Genomic DNA, 23,252 nt, shown 5'->3' with positions numbered 1-23,252 from the left:
CAAAATACCTTGTTTGTTTTGTAGTAGAACAATATTTTTCTTTTATAAGCATCTATGTGTCGCTAACAATATTATTAAATTAAAAATAACCCATCCCAGAAGTAAAGTTGTTCTTAAAGTAAAGAACATAACACATTTTTGTTAGTTGTCTTTAAAATAAAATATAAAAAAAACCACCATCACAACCATTTCAGGTTAATCTGTAAATACCCTTATTTTTTGAAGGGCAATGTAATACTTTTCAGTTGTCAGAGGAAGTACAGCCATGATGTGTGGCCTAGTATGGTCCAAGGTTTTTCTACCACTTGGCTTTTCATGTACAGCATAGCCAGGGCATTAAGAAAGCACTCCCACAGATTAGTTTCAAGTAGTTTTGCATTCTATAGCCTATAAATACTTTATTATCTAAAACATTTGTTCAATATACTGCGGAAACCCAAGGATGGTATCATAAAGACTGATCTGGACACTCCTGAATTATATTAATGGTACCCCAAAGGGTAAACATCTGGGATCTGACTTTCGATTACACTGATTCTCCCCATTTCAAAATCTAATATTATCAAGATTTTTCTTCCCTTTTTACCAGTTTCCTCACTGTCTTGACCATGGTATTAAGGTGATAAGGTGCTGGTTTAAAACAGATTAGATAGCTTTTGATACCACAGTGTGTTTGAGCATACGGTAAAAAAGATGTATCCTCAACATTGTAAATGAGATGGAATCTCAGTTTTGGCAATCCTTGCACATTAAACATGCACTTCATCTTTCCAAGTTAACACTGTCAACAAAACCTGTATTCTTGAAGGTATAAGAAGAAAAAGCTTAGTCATCTTTTGTCACATCTTACTATTAGCTCTTGCACAACTGTTTCAGTCCTATCTACTGTATTAGTGACCCACTGAATTCTCTATTCATAATTTACATTGTTAATGCTAAACCTTGTAGTATGTTCATGTTTGGTTATATTTTACTTGATTGAACAATCTAAGTAAGACCTTTACCTGGACCTGTGCTATTAATAGGAAAGAGATAGCTAGGTAGAGGAATTCATTGGCTTCTTCTGATGTTTACTAAACTAAGTTGATATTCACAGAATGCTTCAAGCCATGTAGACAGTTCCCTGTATTCATTGAGCTTAGTAGGTGCTTTCTGGGCAGATTTGCAGTTTTACAGCACCACTTTAGATTAATAATGTTCAAAGTGAATACAAAATTAAGTCAACAGTATGTATCATACTGAGATAGAAATTGCATTGTGCTTTTTAAAAATAAATAGTATTTGCTTGAGTCATTATCTGAGAAGCCCTCTTGCCCTTTGATCTTAGCTTCACAATTCAAGACTGTCAGGATCAGACAAGCACTTGCAACTCTTTTTCATTCTTTCTTTCTGCTTGAGGTCTTTCATGACGCATTTCAGTACACTAGACCCATTGCTGCACGTTACTCACAACTTCTAGTTGATATAAGCAACTTCTTATGAATACTTAAGTCAGATCTTTCTTCCTCAGGAAAAGATCTTCTTGTAGTAGCTGTCCTGCCTTGACTAATGCTTGAACACTTATGTATGGCTCAGTGGTGTTTATTGCATTTTTTTCTTGGCCTTATTCTGTTTTAAGTGTAGTTTAGTATTTCTGAGATACCTCCAAGACACTATAATGTGTTTCTGCAAGACTTTGAAATCTGCATTTTGCCAGTGCTCTTTGCAAGTCTTTATGTATGCTTTGGTTGCTGTTGCCCTGTAGTTTCAACTACAGTTCATGCAAGTGCTTCAGTGTCCATCTTCAGAACTTATTTTCTTAGTTGTTTGACAGTAGCTTAACAATTTAGTCCTTATTGAAATGCTGAGGCACTGGCAGTGTTGGCCTTTTTATAGGCTAAATTTCTTTCTGCCAGTACTTTATCATTATTACGGCCTTGTTTTTGTTGCATCACTGCTTCCGAGTGGGAGATTACCTGATTTTGCTGGGAATATTAATGCTTAGCAGCCAAGTATTTCTTTACCGCAGGGCTCTGCATGGATCTATTAGTCCAGCACTTCTATAGATGCCTTTTACAGGCTTTTCTGTCTGTCAGTGTTGGAAGACATCTTTATGACTTTAAAATTAGTCCATCTTACAGAAAAATTATAATTATCGTGATTCATATTTGTTACATCAGTCTTTTCAAATTACAGGACTTCAAATATGTTTACAGATGGTTCTAAAGGAAAGATGTAACATGCCTTAACACATAACTGCAGTCCCCAAAAAGATTTCTTGAAGTGCAGTGTTGATGCTTTAAATCCTTAAAGTTCATGTTTGTCAGATGTTGTCCTTGTTCAAGAACAATTATAATAATTGACCCCAAGCACAGTCAAGGCACAGCCTGGCAGCCTAATCTGCAGTGTTCCATGTGCCAGAAGCTATGGGCTCTGCCAGATATTATTGACCAAATAGATGTAATATCACTGTTTTGTAATTAAATAAGATGGAGAACCTGTGAAAGCTGGAGGCTTACCGTGTGAGTAGCAGCTGCTTGAGACATGTCTGTTAAAAATCTTAGACATTCTTTGTCAAATCTACTACTTTCACTCCCATTGCTCTGTTAAATGTGCCTTCTTTTGGTAAATCAAAACTTAATCATACTAGCCTTGCAGCATTTCTTGACGCAACGGGATACTGGTGTCTCAAGGGCCAGTATTAATAACGTGGGATACTCAGGTGTACATCAGTACTTCAAGCACTGAAGAACTGTGGATGGATGCTGTTAAGTGGTTCATGAATCGCTCATAACAATGCAGTGATATTGTCAGAAAGGAAGTTCCTGCCACATCTGTGCAAGTAGATTAAGGATGAAGATGATTAGGTCTCTTATTTGTATTCAGAATATTAGAAAGACTCATGTCAGATTAATTTCTGTTTCAAAGGAAGCCTCCATACTGATTTTTGTAAAGGAATTTTTTCTCCTTGGCTCGAGAATCCCAAAAATTGTCAAATGACACTGCTTTTTTATAGAAGTTTAGAAATGCAAAAGAAAGCTTTTCCAGTCTCAGGAACTAACTGGAAAATAAAGAGGAAAGCATTATAATTTGGAAAGAGAGGAAAAAGGATATGCTGTGGACCAATAGGAATTGGTTGAACTTCTAGCCTGCCATTCTTTTTGACAGTTTTAAGTACCAGAGTGATTTAGTTCAGAGTTTTTGCTGCTTTTGTCCTGAGAAGCAGAGCTTAAGTGTGAATCTTGAAGACTTAGCTTCTGAGAAGATGAGAGTTTTGGGTAAGTAACTTTCTCATATTGCCTTGTTACATTTTGGTTAGTGGTATTCCCTTTGTAATTATACCACCTAAGCTTTATAGTTGTAAATGAAGATTAGTTTTGATTTAGGCATTGTCCATCGTGTTCACATTTCCACGTTAGTGCTCATGTGTGCAACTCTGTTTCTAATTTAGGATTTTTTTTGCCATAGAACAAAATACATGTATTTTTCCTATTTGACTAGTTCTTCTTCAGCATATTTCCCATGTTCTTTGAAAGATAGAATGGAATAGAGTCATTTAGATTGCAAAGGACCTTTAAGATCACGGAGCCCAATCTTTAACCTAATACTGCCAAGTCCACCACAATCCTAGATTCTTCTAGCCTGTGGTACTTGTGTGCATAAATCACTATAATTTTTAAATTAATAATTAATTGAAAATACCTTTGATTTAAGAAATAATCAGTGCTCAGAATATTGTACAATTAAGAGCTTAACACTTTATGTATCGGGAAAGACAGAAGCCTTAGTTTTGAAAGGTAATTAACTTGTCTGGCATAATAGTGAGCATGATCATCATCAAAGCACTTCTTGCAACACAAAAATAACTTTAAATAGCCTTAGCAAATATTCAAAAGACTAAATACTTAAAACCTAGTACCTACCCAAAAATGTCAAGTCCCAGTGGTTTTCAAGAGCACACACAGAAAATTGCTTGGTTGTCTGGAAACGCGTATCTTGAAAATTTGTTCTGGCACTAAGACTCCTGTGAACAGTGTTTTAAAAGCAGAGCCTACTTTTAAGGCCTTCACTCTGAAAGAGTCATTACAGACTTAGTGTGAAAACCTGGTCCACCAGAGTCGAGGCCATTCTAAATGTTTATAAACTGCTTTAAACATATGGGATATGCAAATAGTATTTAAAATGTAAACCCAGGAGAGATTAACAGCCTGCTGTCATTAAGGGGTTATTATTATTTCCAATCTACTCTGTTAGAGAAGAGCTCATGAATAATACCAAAGGCCTGTTGGTACATCTAGGCTGTGCCAGCCAAGAGGTTCTGTGTTCACCAGAAATACATTTTTGATCCCCAGTTCATCTAGGCATTTGTTACCAGAGTTTGAGCATTTCCACAAAAAAGGCACGTCCGTGTATTATAATGTATTCTTACCATTCCTGCACTCCTTTGTGCAGCCTGTGCTACTCTCAGCTGGCTAAAGGTGAGCACTCTTGTTTTCCTTTAGGAGCGATTTAGGAAAGGCTGCTTTGGACTATCACCACTCAAGTGATTTTTGCCTACCTATTGCCTTACACAGTGGCTGGATTCTGGTCTAAGTGTGTGCTTCATCAATAAGCTAGGACAATCTCACTCACCTTTAAACCAGCTCAGATTTTTTTCTGTTTGCATTGAAAAAAAGTAGTTTCACTGTATTTCAGAAGGGAGCCTTGAATTATTTGCATGGCAAAGATGTATTCTAAATAGTCTGCTAAAATGGCAAATGCATTTAATAGTCATAGAATTGGAGACTTTAGTGAGGTGTTACCAGAATATTGTCTGAGAACAGTATAAGCTAAACATGTGAGTAAACTCAGTAATATTACTACTAATTCAGAATGAGAAATGGCTTTGTGCTCACAGTCTAATGTAGTATGCAGTATCAGCGTTAAAAGATTAGTACTTTGCCGTCTTTGATCCTTTCACTATTCACAACTGATGCATACACATTCATGTCTTATTTCCTTCCCATTCATGCAGCGTACTGTGACTTGCTTTTGTAGACGGTAGACAATTAAGTGATTCAGAAGTGGAGTAAGCTATAGCTGAAAAATGGAAAACTGATTTTTAATACCTATTCTGCCTCTTCAAGCCATCTAAAGTTTACCGCTGTTTTTAACTTAGTTTGCTGAACATGGGGCTTTGTACCTATGGGATTCAGTCTTAAATTGTTGCAACGGAATCACAATCTTGCAGACTTCAGTGGAGAAAATTCTTATTTTCTTAGTGTAGTATGTGAAATACAAATCTTGAACATGATTTCTAACAAGGACGAAAGGGAAAGAATTAAAAGAGCCATGATGTTTTTAACCAATACATGAGGCAAGCTTCATCATCACACTCTTGTTTTCTATAGACCAATAAAACAGGGTGTGATAGAGTTAGTAGTTTGGTCTAGCATTCCTCAATCCTCCAGATTAGTGACTAGGTGCTCATTTACAGCTGGGTTAACTGGGTGTGGCCTTCTGCACAAATCCATGATGATGCTCTAATTCATCATTCTGGAGCTGTGGCAAGGTGCAGTAATTCTTTTATTTCAGAGCTTAGAACATGACTACTAATGCAGGATGGATGTATTTCTTAAGATCAGTAATTAAAGTGATCTTAGAATGTAGCAAACTGTGAAAACTTAGTCATATGTTTTTTTTTCAAATATACGGTATAATCTATTTAACTTTTGTAATGTCGTTTTAGACCCACCTTGCCAGACAGAAGTCAGCAACATTCAGAAGCAGCAAGGAAGAAAGAAGCTCCTAGGTGAGCCACAGATCATTCTTTTGAAGGTTTTATTGCTTACATAAATAACCCTAGTGAAACAGAAACATAAAATCAATATTAATCCAACAAAGATAGACTGCAGTAAATTCCAGCAACAAAATTTATGAAATTTTTGAAAGCTATTAAACTTAGTTTTATTACCTTACCTACCAAAAGATATTACATCTGTTTTATTACCCTAATATAAGGTATGTTTTTACCATTATAGAGGGGACAGTCTAAGGCACTCCTAAATTAGTATCTCTGCTGATCCTTTACCTGTAATATTAAGTAATTGAAATCTTTGTTGTGAATCAGTTTATACTGTATCAATATTACTGAAATGTAAAATCTTCATTTTACTGTTAGCCACTCTATAAAAGCTGCAATAAAAGGCTTGGCCCAAAGTAGTCAACACTTTATTTCTGCTAAAGGATGGTCTCTAACAACAACTATACGCTTCGAAATGCTTTCATATGAGTGTTTTGTTCATTGTGGTTTGTCTACATTTTGTGTTTCTTTCAAAAAGTCTCTGTTCATTCCAAATTAAAAACAGTGGATTATTCAGCTTTAAGGAAGTCACTGCCTCACAAAATAAGTCCCTGACTGTGTTTCTTGTACTTTTGGTGGGGAACCCTTTTGGCTTAGAACCTAATTTGCATAGGTAATCTGCATGTAAGTGCAAATGTAACGTTCTTTTTTTTACATTTGTAGTTGATAAAATTGGTTTGTTACACTGCATTTGTCTTCTGTGGGATAATTAAATATTATGTAACTCAATGGATTGTAAAATGTATATTAAATAAAAATAGCTCCAAAGCCTTATAGCAGATAGTTTGTTAGTCCATGAAGCCTGGCCGTTCTTATTCTGACTCGCTTCTACTCCACAGATCATAGAATATCCCATTCAGGCTTGGGTATTACCTTTGAGCCTGTTCTCCAGAATACAGCAAAGATCTTGACCAAGATGTTCAGGGAGTAGGGAAGATGTATCACAGGATCAGTGAAAAATTTAAAGGAAGACTGGTCATTTTATTTCTTGAAATCACTGCCAAGACCGATAGACGTTATTTTCCCTCCGACATTTGATTCATCCAGTCACTTTCAGCTGACCTGAATTTAGTAACAGTAAACTCTTCAGTGTAGAGTCTGGAATGGGGAGGAAACAGCAAAAGGTTTTACTTTCTGCTATAATTGTTACATTGGCCAAGAGGCAGTTTTTAATATTCTCACTCAATATTTATATATCACAGGGCAGTACATCCCCTTATGTGATGAAGATGGATATTACAAACCAAGCCAGTGCCATGGAAGTGTAGGGCAGTGCTGGTGTGTTGACAGATACGGCAATGAGGTAACAGGATCCAGGACAAATGGTGCCGCAGAATGCGGTAAGTTAAGAACCGTTTGTGGAATTTAGTTTAGAGGTGTTGTTCCCTTTGATTACCAACCAGATTAAATTTCATCAGTGAGAACAGACATGGGACCTAACTGCATGGATTTTGAAACAAAAAATAACAAATTATAATTTGTTGTTATTACTATTACTTCATTAGTTTTTGCAACTCCTATCACTGTGTCAGCTATTGATAGACCTTATCTATGTGCTTGGCATGGTATATATAAACCTAGGGAAAATTAATTATCTAAAGCAGCATTACACAAGCCTCAAAATGCTTGATGAAATCCCTTTGGGTAATCAGCATGCTAGTGAATTCAATTTGACGTTCTTTTCATTTTGTTTGAGGGAATTGCCAAAAGTTCCTAGCACACTAAATCTTCCCTTATTTTTCCCTTCCCTGCAGCACTGTGCAACTTCTTCCAAGAATTCCCATGTCACCTTCATTTGATGTCATAGATAGAAAAAATGGCAAAAAAAAATATTTTCCATTTAAAAAAAAACCAAACAAACGTTTTACATTACTCCTTTCCACTTCTTTTGCAACAAAAGAACACAGCCTGAAACAAAGGGTAAATGTAACACAGTATGTGAAGTACAACCTCAATCCTATTGTCCATCTAATCCAGAATCCTTTCTAGATGGATGGGCAGTTCAGGGCAATATGTAAGAACTGAACAATAGACAGTGTATGTTATCAGCAGTATTTATTGTAATCTGTAAGTTGGACTTAAATCCCTTTAGGTTGTTCTGGCACTTATTACAGTTCTACAGATCCATAAAATTTGTCTCCTTTTGTTAACATTGAGAAACTTAACCCTGTTGAAGTGGTTTTCTTCTAAGACAAAAGAATTTTCCTATTGTTTATGTTTTATTTCTGTGTCACACTAGGTAGTTTAAAATGAGTAATGGTCCTGAAACAAGATATACTGGTGTGCCTTTTGTATGCATATGTATGTTATACTATAAATATGTAGTGTATCTTGTGTATGTTTTCTATAACTATGATACCTTTTTAGCTATCGATTTAGAGACTTCAGGTGATTTTGCCTCTGGTGATTTCCATGAATGGACAGATGATGAAGATGATGAAGATGAAATAATGAATGATGAAGACGAAATTGAAGATGATGATGAAGATGAAGGAGATGATGATGTCGATGATGATGATGATCATGATGGATATATCTGATGATGTTAAGGGGTCCATGAATCATACCTTTCTAAAATTCACAAGACGACATTTCATAAAATCCCTTTGCTCTCCGAGATCAAAAGGATTCTAAATAACATGTATATTTTGTATAATTATTTCAAACGTTGCAGCTGGAGTCATAGACTTCTTTTGTTTAAATAAGAATAATTATATTATGTGCTTTTGAGTTTTTAAATGCCTTTGCGCTGAAGAAAACACATTGGAAGTCTAGCCTGAAGAAAGAGATGTTATGTGCTACTGAAAATATAAATGTGCAAAACACACTATAAAGACAACCAGTCTTTTTAAAACTCCGGTGAAAATATATTTGCCCTTACTTGGAAATGTGCATGTCCTCTTCAGAACACATACTGTAATTTAACTTTAGTTCTGTCAGTGTTTTAGGCCCTGCGGGCTTTGCAAATTGTCCATTTAATAAATCAAAAATGTATTACAGTAGAAAAACATTGGTGCATGAGTAGCATCTCGCCAGCCTTTAATTAACCAAAGGTATGGAGAAAATTTATCAGGAGGGAAAAATAAAGCAAAATCCTCCTTTGTGTTTGCATTTGTAGTTACATTTTTTATTAGGAAATGGCTAGGTTATTGAAAGGATTTTTTAAAAGCAGTAGCATGGACAAGCACCAGTTCTGTAATCTAAAGTTTTCTTGTCCTTATTTTTTTTAATTTCATGTCAAGATCATATAGGCTTTATCATTATTTACTCAAACATTGCTTTACCCTTCGTTGCTTCCCTGTATTTCTCTCTAATCAGATTAGCGTAAAATATTTTACATGGGGGAAAAAATGCTTAAAATTATATTACCTTTATACATGACTGTATTTCAGAGTATTGGCACTTGCCCCAAGGTAGATTTTAATAAATATATAATGATACTTTTTTATTTTCTCAATTCAGAAAATAGTTTTGCATCTTCATCTTAATTCATGTTGTTTTCTGTTACTAGTGCAGAAACTTAGAGAATGTTTTGTAAAGGTGCCTTGCAAAATAGCAAAATAGAGAGGTTTTAGCATGCATACCAGTATAGGATGTTAGGCAATAGCTAAGCACACCCAATTACCAAATTAATACCAGTATAGGTACTGCTGCTGGAATGAAGAAAATGGGTTATTTCAATTTTTTTCCTATTGTTATGTAATTACCATGTGGACTAGATTATAATTATTGTGTAGAGTAGCACTTAAGATTTGACTGTAGAGAAAATTACTTTAATCACTGTATTTATGTTAGCATGTTAATTAATTGTGTAGACATTTTGGGACTCCACCATCTTCGTTCATATCATATCTATTTCTTTTTGCCCAGAATAGAATTGACGTGACCTGTGTACTGTAATACTACAGGTTGTATAATTTCAAAATTGGATCACTAGTTTCCCATCATTAATTACAAGGAAAATCAGTTTCTAATTTGAATTAATTTCTACACATTAAATACTAAATTTACTGTTTATCCTATGTGGTATTGAAAAGTATAATGCATTTTCTTTTTACCGTTTCTGTATAGTTTGCAAAATAAAGATTCTTGTAACCAACCTTTGGCCAGTATAGCCCATCATTTTGACTTTTTGCATAGTTTGAAATGGTGAAACAAGAAGAATTCATGTTTCAGATACATTTCACCTATTAAAATATGTATTTATTTGTATAAAGCCATTTATTAATGTTTTATTTCCAGTAAAGAATTTTTGACTAAGGCAAAACCCATAGGGAGCTTTTAATATTCTGTATTTTTCCCTGAAATTTCAAGAGCTTTCTTATGTACTTTTATGACATTATCTTCATTGCATAGTAAAGAAAGAGGTTTCTTTTCAAACTGTCATAATTTGTGGGGCATAGTTGTATTATTTTCTTAAATAAAAGTAGTTAAGAGTGTACCATTCCAATTTAGTGGGATTTTATCAGCGAACAATTTCTTATGGCTGAAATTAACTGATATATAAATTGATTTTAAATAAAGAAGCTAAAGAAAAAATGTTGTCATTATTGGCTGATGTAGCAAGTACTGTTGCGGGTTTTTTTTTTTTTTCTGATGTGACAAATGGTCATTAGATGACAAACTAAAGATGGGTTTCATTAGAACTTGTGATATTAGAAGAATTAGTGTGGAAAGATCATTCATAATGTGTTTAGCCTAATGGGATTACAATATGAAGACCATTCTAAAATGAACTGTCATGCAGAAGAGCACAAAAGGAGGTTATATTTCTTCCCTGAAAACTCCCTACTGAACTGGAAAAGGAAGGAATATGCATGGATGTTAGTTCCTGAGTATCAAAGCTACCTATCGTAAAGTCAGAAGTAAGACAGGATAGCTAAATTTACTAAAGAACTGTGACAGTGGAGATTCAGGGTAATTTTGCAGATTTTTTTTCATCCAAAACTAAACCAGCAATAACAAACAATTTACTTGTTTCTCATTCATGAGGGAAAGCCAGAGAAGAGGCTGATAGTGTGAGACTTCTTTGAAAACATCCCTTTAAAAATTAAAGGATCATTTGTCTGTGGATTAATATTATGGTGCTGATTTGCTTTCATGACACCAAATGAACTGGAAGCCACTGCAGTATTGAAGAAACACATGAAATCAGGAGCAGGTAGAACAAATAAAGGCAAAGGTTGGTAATATAAAATCACTAAATAACTAAACCATTCAGAATCTTTTTCCTTCTTTCCATCATATCCATAAATCTGCACAGAGGTATGTCCTCATGAGTACAGTCAAGCAGAAAACCGTAGGGATCCCTTGATTTTAAAACTTCATTATTTTTACAGTGTTATTGTTGATTTTTCTGTATCTTATAATTGTGCACATATATATGTGCTTATAAATATGCGAAGAATACTGATGAAATTGTGGAGGTTTTCAGAAACAGTGATTAATCCTTGTTCTCTTCTGAGAATGTGTGGAATTATAATTCTGATTCATTGAAAAGTAAGGAATACCGAGTTCAGTGAAATAGATTATTATATAGTCTTTCAACAGAGTATTTCAGGTCAAGCTACACAGATAGATACACTTAGTTTAAAAGCAAGTCAATTAGCATCATTAGTTTGCTTGGGCAAAAATTGGATTATTGTACAAGACTGAGAATGGATCGACTGTAATGATTTACTTTTTTTTTTTACTTCTTTTGTGCACATGGACAATAACTGGATTTCTTTCATTATTATTAAAGAATACAGTGCCCAGGTAGAATAAGTAACGTTTAACAGAAAGCAGATTCTGTGATTTATAGGAAATTTTAAAATATCTGCATTTACAGGGTTTCTTCATTAGAACAGCATATATATTTCTAATTGCTAAAAGCTTTTAAAAACTTGATTGAAATAAAGCCATGGCAGCACAAATTTATTTGAAACACAGTAATCCTTTTTAGTTTTTCCACTAATCTAAATATATAGTAGCAAATCATCCACAATTTTATTTCAGCTAGTTGAGTGGACACAAAGTAGTTTGTCACCAAGTTTCTATTTGATGAAACAGATTGGGATAAACATGAAGAACAATATAATGAATTGGAAGGTCTCCAACTTCACCAGTTATCACTAGGTAAGTAATTAAAATATCAAAAGTTTTTTTAAAAACCAACCCACTCCTGATGGCAAGTACCATATTGGACATGCTGATGCAATAGGGTAACCCTTTGTCGTGAGTAGATCTCTACTAACACAGTGTCATTGTACTCTTAATACAAGGTGGGTGCAGTTTACTAATTTGTTAATTCATGTGACGTGCTAGTAGAAATTATTCTTGGAAGTTAAGGAGCCAGAGTAACCATGGGAAAGAGTTGCCTAGCCTGAAAGATGACCTCGCTTTGCATTTTTTGTTGTGTTTCAGATGCTAATTGAACCCAATCCTGAAAAAAAGAGACTACTGCACAATATCTGTCTGTCTGCTTGAAGGTGAGTTTTACAAGTGAAATGTACATGCCTATTTTTAAAAAGAGTTTCCACGCTATAAGGTTAGTAATTATGTAAATGTTTATATATACATATAAATAATGTTAATAATAACGTAGAAAATTGTACATCTCTTTACCAGTGTTCCACATGATCCCACAGAAAAATTTGATTGAAACTTCGGACGAGGGTATCCACAAACTCCCTGCTCATGTGTGTTACCATGTTTGCCAAGATGGTTGAAATTTATCAACTAAAATCAAGATGGACAGAGGTGGCCTGTTGTCCCTGTCTGTCCATAGCATTCACAGCTGCTTTGTAAACTCCTAGAACATTCTGCAGTCTGGTGAATTAATAAATAAATAAAAATATATATTATGAATACACATTCATCCAACTTGGGTCATTGTACTGCTCATCAGGCAAGTGCAGTGGTGAAAGAGCTGGCTATACCCAACACAGGGCACTGAGTGTGTGCTCTATAGATCTTGGTGTTAATATCAGGTACCCGTTTTGGAGGAAGACTCTCAAATTCCTTTCCCTTTTCATATTTATTTACTTCACAGGGTTACATACCAACATGTTTTGGGGAGGTTGTTCTCTGATGGACCCCTGTGAAGAAGGGGGTTTGGATCTTTTCTACTGTAACTGTAATGCTTCTGATTGATTTCCGTGTGCCTGAGGGGCTGGAGAGCCACACCAAGTTTTACAAAGTCTGAAAGTCTGAGGTGTTAGAACAGAGTGGTGATTAACAAAATACTTTGTTGGTTTTGTTTGAAAGCTAGCAAATATTACAGAGGTTTCCTCTTTCAAAAAAAAAAATATTACAACAACCCAGCAATAGCAATCTATAGTAAGAGTCCAATTTTGCAGCCTTAATGCTGTGATTCTTTTTCCTTACTTCTCAAGAGTAATGCAGTTATTTAAAAGCACACTGTAATTCAGAATCAATTGATTTTGAGCATTATGCAAAACTTCAGTGCTTGCTCAGTTTTACCACACTTCTGTGTATTCCATTATGCTGCATTAGTGTTAAGGAACTGAATGAAAAACACACTAATTCAAAATCTGTTGAGTGAAGTTGCTTATCTGTTTTATAGTGTAAATATTCTTTTATGAAGAAAACAAAATCTAGAGAGTATTTTAAAGATGTTACCAGTATAAATCCAAGCCAAATCCCCCAAAGTGAAAAATTAATATAAAAATGTGCTTGGTTCATATGAGGCATACATTTTGAAATTGAGGTTGAAATGGTTAAAACTGTCTTAAGAATTCTTACCGTTCTAACATCTGTCACAGCTACCTGAAAAGTACAGTTGTTATCTATATGGAGGTTTATGTATTTGTTTTGTGTTGGGAAGTTTTCATGTTTGCTCAACGTGATAAAAATATTTGTGCAAAGCTAACATCACTAGACTGTCTTTGTTGTAATTAATTGTGACCAAGTGGATGACAAGTTTATATGTTAGTGTAATTCAAATGAGAGGATACACCATGTGAAATCACACTATAACATCATGGGATGATGATACCGGTCCATGTTTCTTCATGTGCAAGTGATCTCGCTTCCCTTAATTCCCCCATATGCTTGGAAAAGTAGTTTCCAATTAAAGGAGGAAATCAAATGTTGAGTAGGGCAGCTTCCTTCAGCAGCAAGAGCTCTAGGATCTCTCCTGGGAAATCTTTCCAGAACATAGGAAGGATGCTTCTTTGAAGGCACAACAGCTTAAAATGCATGGTCTAAAACTGATTACTTTTACTGTTTTTTGTAAAGAAAACCTACCAACAGATTTAATTTATGCCTTGAAAATGTACCTCAGTATAATCGTTACTCATGGGAATACAATTTTATTAGCTAAAGAAAAATAATAATAATAAAAAAAAGAAGTAAGACTGTAATTAAAGCCAGCTCAAAGGAAAGGAAGGCAGGAGAAAAATTAGAATAAGACAGTGTTGGGGCATTTATGTATTTGAGTAGCTGACTGATCTTCTCACTGAATAAAAGACTGAGGCTTCTAAGTTCATTGCTCATGTTGCTCTTTCCCCTCATAATTTCCACACACACGCATGTTTTTGTTAGACTTAGCTTTAGAGGATATTATTCACATCAGAAATTACACGAATGCTGAGACAATTTCTGCTCCCATAGTGGCATCGTGGCACAGAGCATCTGTAGGAATTGCACCATTGACCAGCCTAGGAGCTGAGGACATGTTACTGGCACATTAAGGAGTTCCTCAGAAGAAGTAGTTTATAGCAGGTGTTTGCCCAGATGTAATCTAGTACATCCACTACAAATGCTTGCCTGACTCAGTGCAGGGAATTGTCCAGAGTTGTATGTTTATGTAAATGTTAATTTACTTAGATTCTGATATAAAAGGGGAATGATGCTATCGAAAATTGTATTATCTTGTCCATTAAGGTAGCTCGATTCTTAGGTAGTAGAAATTGCATTGCTATTTTATCTCTCTGCATATTAACTTTTATTTGAATTGGCAATATCCGCAGAAAAAGCATTGCCATCTAAGCAAATTTCCTGTATCTGTTTTGCAAAGATAAAAGAAATGATAGTGCTGGCACAAGGTACCTCTTAAGGCCAAACAGGTAATAAGTAGATCCTCTAATTCACAGTTCACTTCTATGATTCATAGATCTGACTTACACCTTAAGCACTAGGTGCCTGGCTAACTGTTCTCTGGCCATATTTAGATTTCAATTATTATGAGAACCTGAGTGAAAAAAGGTCTTTCCCCCCCCCCCCTTTCAAATCTGTAATACATGTCATCTTTTACTGTTAATTAGAGGTCAATTTGTTTTAAATTATCTGCCACTCCACTGCTCCTTGAATGCCACTACATGACAATAGGAAAAAAAGCCTTTTAATCTTCAACAGCAGGAATAAAATTCCTATTATTTGCTACTCTACAGGGACAGGTCTTTTCCTTCCTACATTCCGGCAGGAACCTTGCCATGCAGCCCCCATCTCCTTTGACGCAGCAGAGGAATGTAGCTATGGCGAGCAGCGCAGGGGTTCAGAAGCCTCTCCTGCCTGGCACATGTCATCTCTGTGTTACCCTTTTCCATGCTCCTCTGCAGCTGGTGTAGTTACTTTGAGACCTGAGCACAGAGGGATCAGCTCTGCCACAGAGTAATGATCTGTTGAAGGGGAACTGCATACGCCTAAGGGCTTTATGGTAGTGCTGCTGTTTGCCTGAGCGTGATGGAAGAAAGGGAAAGATTTTTCTCTTTTTGCACAGTGAGGTTATGCAAACTGGATAGTCCCACAACAGTGGCCTCTCTGCGCTCTGTACTTATATCTTCATAAAAGACATTTGCTCGGTCAGGTGTGTCAACTTACCATTTCTCCGGGCTGGACTATGAGAACAGAATAGCTAGCTGCTTCTCCCTAACATTTTATCTATCTCAAAAAGAAACAGGTATTGTGCTTCTGAGGTTTGTTCCCAATTTTTCTTCTTAACTTCACTTTCTTAAAGTGTTCTTGGTCCAACTATTGTTAGAAAAAAAGAGAAATTATAGCAAAGGGGAGAAAAAACATGGCAGAAGTCTAAAAAATAGTACACTACTAAGGCAGAGTTCAGAATAGTAACCTAGTGAGAAAGCCCCACACTGATCTTGGTCCCCACCGTTTTTTCTAAAGGCTGTCAGTCTTGTGATCATTATGTCTCAGTCTGTAGCCAACGCTTTATCCCATCCTTCTGGGATTATACCTGCTCATGGAGCAAACATCTTTAAATTGTCAAGCCTGTGTTTTTCACACGGGGAGAGATTCCAATCCCTTTCCTTTGGGATGGAAGAAATGATACTGTAGCCTATCTACAGAAAAAAAGCCAGAAGTTGCAGTTTTCCTTCAGCATAGTATGTTTGTAATAAAAACACTTTAAAAAAAACCACGTTGAAAGTTACGCATTGAAATTACTCTCTTAAACCTAATTATAACTTTTTTTTTTCCTATTAAGAATGCTGACATTACAGCAGGTCAGGTATTTCACCTAGAAAGCAATGGCTTCCAATAATTTCCTTTAGTTGAATCCAGGAACCAAAAACATTGATTTTTGAAATAATCATAGAATCGTGGAATGGTTTGGGTTGGAAGGGGCCTTTAAAGGTCATCAGGCCATCTATCCAAGCCCCTTGCAATGAGCAGAGACATCTTCAACTAGATCAGGCTTCTCAGAGCCCCATCCAGCTTGGCCATGAATGTTTCCAGAGATGGGGCATTCAACACCTCTCAGGGCAACCTGTTCCAGTGCTTCACCACCCTTATTGTGAAAAATTTCTTCTTTATATTTAGCCTGAATCTATCCTCTTTCAGTTTAAAACCATTACCCCTTCTCCTATCACAACACGCCCTACTAAAAAGTCTGTCTCCATCTTTCTTAGAAGCCCCCTTTAAGTACTGAAAGGCTGCAGCCAGGTCTGCCCAGAGCCTTCTCTTCTCCAGGCTGGAAAACCAGCTCTCTCAGCCTGGCCTCGTAGGAGAGTGTGCTCTGGCCCTCTGATCAGCTTTGTGGCCTCCTCTGGACTCCAGCAGGTCCATGACCACCTTATACCGAGGACCTCGGAGCCGGGTGCAGCGCTTCAGGTGAGGTCTCACCAGAGAGGAGTAGAAGGGGCAGCATCACCTGCTAGCCACACTTCTTTTGATGTAGCCCAGGATACAGTTAGCCTTCTGGGCAGCAAGCACACATTGCCAGCTAACACCCAGCTTTTCATCCACCAGCACCCCCAAGTCCTCCACAGGGCTTGTTCATTGACCCCCAGCCTGTACAGATACCAGGGATGCCCTGACCCAGGTGCAGGGCCTTGCACTCGGCCTTGCTGAACCTCATGAGGTTCATGTGGGCTCCCTTCTCAAGCTTGTCCAGGCCCTTCTGAATAGCATCCTGTCCCTTGGGCATGTCAACTACACCACTCACCTTGGTGTCATCAAATGATTACTGCATCAGAATGCTGCAGTGAAATTTCCAGAACTCCCTGACTTTTTTTTTAAAGCTATGTTGCTAAGAAATGAGCTAAATTATGCAGTTTCCAGGCATCCTTAAATTTGAAATCATACCAACTGAAAGTTAAGAAAATTTTCTAAGTTTTTCTACGGAACTTAAGTAAGAATATCAGCTACAGATAGGCAGAGATACGTTATCCAATATTATGTTTCATCCTGGCTTAAGTTATTTGTCAGAATTGGCGTCCTTTCCAGGTGTTCATAGTCCACCTCACAGGCTGCTTGTAGCTTTACAATTTTCCACTCAACAATATATGTTTGGAAGGTGTGAGCTGAATTATTTTTTTTCCCATATTGGAAATACAAAACAGTGTTTAGGCACTGACACATGGGAAGGTCCAAATTAAATATTACCAGTTCAGAAATGGATAGTGACTTAGAATAGATTTATGCACAAAGTTTTTAAAAAATATCACTTGGATGCTCAATGGCAGTCAAAGAAAGCCAATCATATCAGGAATTATTTTGTTGTGAATGGAAAGAAATAGAAAGCAAAACCCAAACAACGTAATTTATGTCATTGTATAAACCCTTGCTGCTCCTTCTCTGTCCTGATCTCTGTGTCTTTCCTGTTTCCAAAGGCCATAAAAGGAAAGGATGATGAGGATCATCAAAGTTAAGACTGGTTCATATGAAGAAGATAAACAGTTTGGGATGCTGAGTCCTGGAGTAAAGATGATAACTTAGGGATACGATAGGCTATGATAAAATTATAGGTACCTTAGAGGAAGCAAATACCAGTTTTTCAAATCCCCTTGAGTTCTGGAGGAGCAATTTCATGTGATACTAAAGATATTCATCAACTCAGTATAAGAATACCAAATCATCTAAGATGGGACACACTGAACCAAAAGCACCAGTGTCCACTGGGCTTTACCTTGACCTCGTGGAAGACCATAACAGCTGCCATTTAGTAAAAAGCACTATGCCTAAGCAGTGCTGTCTAGCAGACGCTACCTGACATATGATAAAGAAGGAAATGAATGAAAATGAATGGTTGTGAGAATAGTTACTTCTTCTGTTTGTGCAGTGCAACAATATGTTCTTCAGCGTATGATCTAATTGTAGTGGTAATCTGAGCCCTTCCCTCCAAATCCTGTTAGACCAGATACTATTTTTAGATGAGATTCTATCATTTCTTCCCTGAAGTAAATTCAAAAGGTCAATATGTGGACTACACATGTGCAAAAGAACAGCCATTAAGGACATTAATAAGTGCCTCTTTTTGCAGAAAATAAATTCCTAGTTAGCCTTCTAGCCATTGCTCAAGTGTCTTTCTCCAGAAAATGGCTTCCAGTGTTCTTCGAGCTATGGAAGTATATAGCAGATCCAGCCTTTCCTCCCTGAAGCTGTTGGAGAGAACCAAAACAGAACTTCTACACATCCTTCCTGTCCTAGGAGTCACTCTTCAAGTGGTGTCTTCTCAACAGGCTCATGAAGAAATCAACACATCCTCTGAAGGCATGATCTTGACTACAGAGGGAGCAGGTATGACTTTCAATTACACCTGCTTTAACTATGCCAAACTGTAATATATTGTTTCCTTTTTCAAACATGACTTCAGTGGGCAGACTTTTTCATTATAAAAGCCTGTTCACTGTCCTTCTGCTCTCTTAGGCTGTTAACTATTGAAAATGATCACAGCTAATGTCTGGCTGCTGCCCAAGTCAATTCTCCATGCATCTGGATATATTTTCCACCTTCATTGCATCTATTTTGCCACTAAATAATTCCAGTCTTCTAAGAATTACTAGAGCAGCCAGGGAGCTCCAAGGTTGCTCTTGGTCTCAGTCTTTCAGATCTCTTTCAGCAAAGACCCTTCACATATGATTTGAGCAGCAGCAGATGGCCAACTTCATACTCCTTGGGAACTAGCAGTTGACTCAGAAAATAAATGTTTTTACAAGCACTTCACGCCCTATTATTTTCCTTCTTACACCACCCTTTCCTCTCTCTCATGTTTGTTCCTTGAAAGAAGGCTTACCTAGTGGAAATTTGTCAAATGCTTTATAAAAAGTCCAAATAATCAGGACATACGTCTTGCCATTGTTGACTTTAATTGTAAATTCTTGAAAGGGAGACCTAGTGTTAAGGCAAGTGTTCCTGTGGGGCCTGTTGCCCTTCACTTTTATTGGTTGAATAGTATACTGGGAAAGCCACATCTGGATCCTCAGGAAAAAAAGTATTGCATGACCTATTGGCTGGAATTGGTATGTGTAACATCTTGCTTAAGGATCTCATCCGGTAGTATTAAACAATGTATGTAGAAATAGTAAGCTTTCCTTTCACCAAGCTTTTTGATATTAATAGCATTTGACTGGCATAAAGGAGTCACTGATAATTTACTTTAACATTCTTGTGAGGAAAAAGACCTTTATAGCAGTTCAAATGTAATGTTATTTTTTCATGAGAAATTATTTAATACCCCGCTCCAGTTACAACCTGGATTTTTATTTCAGTCTTGGTTAAATGCTAAAAGTTTCTATGAGATAAATGTGTTTGGCTTTTTTATTACTGGGAAAAAAAGTAATTAATGCCTTTTTAACTAAAGCAATTCCAAGAGATTTTATTACTTTTTCTTTCTCCCACTTTTTTTTTTTTTTCCTAGAGGTCAAAATATATACATAGAAAAATTTATATCTCATACTTCCATTTTTAAACATGCACTCTGAAGATTTAGGTATATTGATTGTAGTATTTCTGGGACACCAAAATTTATCATATTAATTTTTGAGGGCAAAGTATGAAACTTTTCAATGTAATTAAAAGGTAATTCCATTCATTTTTAAATTTTATTTGAGTTTGTGGGGGTAGGACCAGGTTTATGAATAATACTATCTGTGAAGGCAGTGTCTAATGAACATTTTCAGTAGACAAGGATAACGCCATGATTACTAACTTCAGAATGGGATTTATTCTATGAGGAGGTGATTCCAGAAAGGCAGTGGTCATGTCTACTCTTGGATAAGCACTAGATGACAGAACAGGCAGAATATTACATGCATGTGTTTACTGCCCAGAAGATAAATTTTAGCTTCTTTTCCTCAGGAAAAAAAAGTGATTGTAAATTCTCCTTTGCAATACACAAGGAGGAAGGCCTTGTTTCTACACAAAGAAATACATAGAAAGCAATAATTGTGGTAATTAAAGTTTTTATTATGTAGCATATGTTCTGGAATATGGTAAAATGTCATAGTTGTGTAATTGCCCATTTTGCTTTTAACATGTGCAAAATACTGCCTAAGTGTTTCTGTATCAAGTACTAAACATGTGCTGTGCAATAGCTTGGAAGAACTTATCAATATTCTATTTGTATTTGAGTTCTGCTGCTGATCATAGAGAACACTACTCTTGTTAAAACCTTGACAATTAGTGAATGCCATAAAAGCAATTTTAAAATCACAGCAAAACTATTTGGGAATTTTTTTAAGTTTAGTTTTTGTTAGAAATTTTAAAAATCAGGATTAATTTTCCTTTTTCATTTTTTTTTTAAGTGAGTTTCATAATGTACCTGGAGAATAGAGCTCTGAAATGAACCCAGAGAGGTGGTAATATCTCCATCCTTGGAGACATTCAGACGCCAGCTGGACATGGTCCTGGGCATCCTGTTCTAGGTGATACTGCTTGAGCAGAGCGTTGGACCAGATGACCTCCAGAGGTCTCTGCCAACCTCAGCCATCCTGTGATTCTGTGAAACAGGAATCACAAAGCCATTTCCTGTCCACTATCCATCATTGATCTTAGATAGGGTTTAGCACATGCCAACCCTTCTTCCTCGTCTGTTTCCTCTTAGAGAGTACTAGAAGACAGCATGCATTATTCAGGGACCGCATTATTCAGGGACCACATTATTTAGTTACCACTTACAGAAATGTAGCCGAGATCTTTGTGGGGAATCTATGTGTGGCTGTGACACAAATGAGAATAACCAACTGTTTCATATGTAAAGCAGACGTGTGTTGCTATTTGCTGTGAACTTCTGCCCTGCCCTTGGTGAATTCCAGAGAGTAACGTCTATTAGGAATTAATAAACAGATTCTTCCAATTAGGAAATGCCAACAGCTAGATAGACACAAGTTTTTGAAGACTGAGCTATGGATTATAATTCAATGGGTTTATATTTTTTAAAAGAAGAATGATGTAACAAGAAAAATGGAAGTTGGCAAACAGCCTACGAAGTAGTTCATGTGGATGGGATTGTCAGCTCAGGACTGCTGTGGCTTTTACACAATGTCATTAAAAGAGAAGACATGTTCTAAATGCTGTGAGCGTATAGTGACTGTGCTCCTGAGTAATGTATAAGACCTGGATGAGGAGACATCAGTACGAGTTGCATTGTTTTCATTACATTTGGGGGACTTTTTTTCTTTTTTTTCTTTTTTTTTTTTTTTTTTTGGTAGAAACAGGGGATACAGGGGAGATAGGGGAGTCCCAGAAGGAAGTTTGAGAGAATTAGTAGGCCAAAAGTTGGTATACGGAAACTCACAAGACTTCCCTCCCCCAAACCCAGAACTGTTCTGTATATAGCACATGCCATTTATAGCACTCAAAAATACAAGCAAACTGCTGCACGTGTCAAGGGTTACTACAATCCCTGCATCACTACTGTCCAATAAAACTTTATTCAAAATCATAATTGTTACTATATTGATACTTCTTGTTGATGTGGCTTTTTCTTCTTTTAGAAAATGGTTGGGGTTTTATACCATTTCCATATCTGAAACTCGCTGCAAAGTGTTCCATGTCACTGTGTTTTGTGTCTGCGCATCCTGCCTCCTAATGGTTTTAGCTGTCTGCTTCTTTCTCCTGCTACTTGGTTTATTTAACTACAGATCTGACCTTAAAATGAATTTGGGATTAAAAGCTTCATTTTCATTCACTATTCAGGAACAGATAGCTGTAGGTCCATTGGGCTACTTAGAAAAGAATTTCGGATTTCACCTGGCAATATGGAAGCAGATGTCACTGTGACAGGAGGGAGCAATCCTCTCCCTGTTTCTTTGACACAGGGACTCTCTATAGCATGTTCTTAGCCAATATGAAGGAAAACACTAGAGAAATCTTCACTTTTTTGTTTGTTCGATATGTGTGCCATCTGTCTTTATTACGTACCTTACATATTTATTGTATGTTAGCTGTCAGGAAAGAAAGGTTATTGTGGCTAAGCAATAAAGAGAAGCAGGGTTTGAGTAGCTCCACACTTCTGACAGAAACAGCCGTGTTTGTTGGTGACAGCAGGGACTGAGACAGACTGGCAGCACGCTGCGAGGGCTCTGATTAAGCCTGTAGTTACAATGTGATGTGGCAGCTTAAGGATAAAAGAAACTCTGTTTGTATTATTTCCAATGAAAAGAATGATTTATGGGATGCCAGATTTTTTTACCTATTCTCTATAAATTTTTGTGGTTCAGAAGCAAAATGCAGAAGCCTTTACACAATTTGCAAATAATTCCTTGTCACCTGGTAAGCAGTATTTTTGTTTGAGAAAGAACTGAAGAATCTGTCCTGAGGAAAATTTAGTCTTGCTTTATTATCTAAACATTGCAGGCTGTACCAGATAAAGTTCCTTGTAAGTGCTGCAGGTTGTGTTTGCTCTAAGGTCAGATTCCTTCACCGTGGGATTTTTTAATGCCAGTCTTGAGCTTAGTCTCCCCCATGGTTGATGAGTTGCCATTGGACTCATATTAAGACCAAATTTCTTAATTTTTTACCATCCTGGGAAAAAAAAACACAAACACTGATGGGTCTAAGGAACTTTCATTTGCTTTGCAGTCAAGAGAATGACAAATTAATGACAACACAAAGAGGACCATTTTATCACTGGAGACTTCGCAGCCTTGAGAAGCTGATTTGCCTGTCAAATGTAAGAAAAAGAAGTCTAGCTAATCCAGTAAACACCTAATAATTAGAAAGTTCTCACATTTTTACACCTGAATTGCTG

At 36.5% G+C, this 23,252-nt stretch overlaps 1 protein-coding gene across 3 annotated transcripts in view; it reads left to right on the top strand.

Moving 5' to 3' along the window:
- SPOCK3 (SPARC (osteonectin), cwcv and kazal like domains proteoglycan 3) overlaps positions 1 to 8,542 on the top strand; it is a 211,708-nt gene extending 203,166 nt beyond the window's left edge. For all 3 annotated transcript variants that reach the window (XM_040601661.1, XM_040601652.1, XM_040601669.1), the window contains 3 exons: positions 5,708 to 5,770; positions 7,024 to 7,161; positions 8,189 to 8,542. In XM_040601661.1, the coding sequence (XP_040457595.1) occupies positions 5,708 to 5,770; positions 7,024 to 7,161; positions 8,189 to 8,361 (374 nt within the window). In that variant the 3' untranslated portion in view covers positions 8,362 to 8,542. The remainder of the gene's footprint in view (positions 1 to 5,707; positions 5,771 to 7,023; positions 7,162 to 8,188) is intronic.
- The last annotated feature ends 14,710 nt before the right edge of the window (positions 8,543 to 23,252 follow it).

Source organism: Falco naumanni, chromosome 1, assembly GCF_017639655.2.
Source record: "Falco naumanni isolate bFalNau1 chromosome 1, bFalNau1.pat, whole genome shotgun sequence".
Classification (NCBI taxonomy): domain Eukaryota; kingdom Metazoa; phylum Chordata; class Aves; order Falconiformes; family Falconidae; genus Falco; species Falco naumanni.
This window is presented reverse-complemented; position numbering and strand designations above follow the sequence as displayed.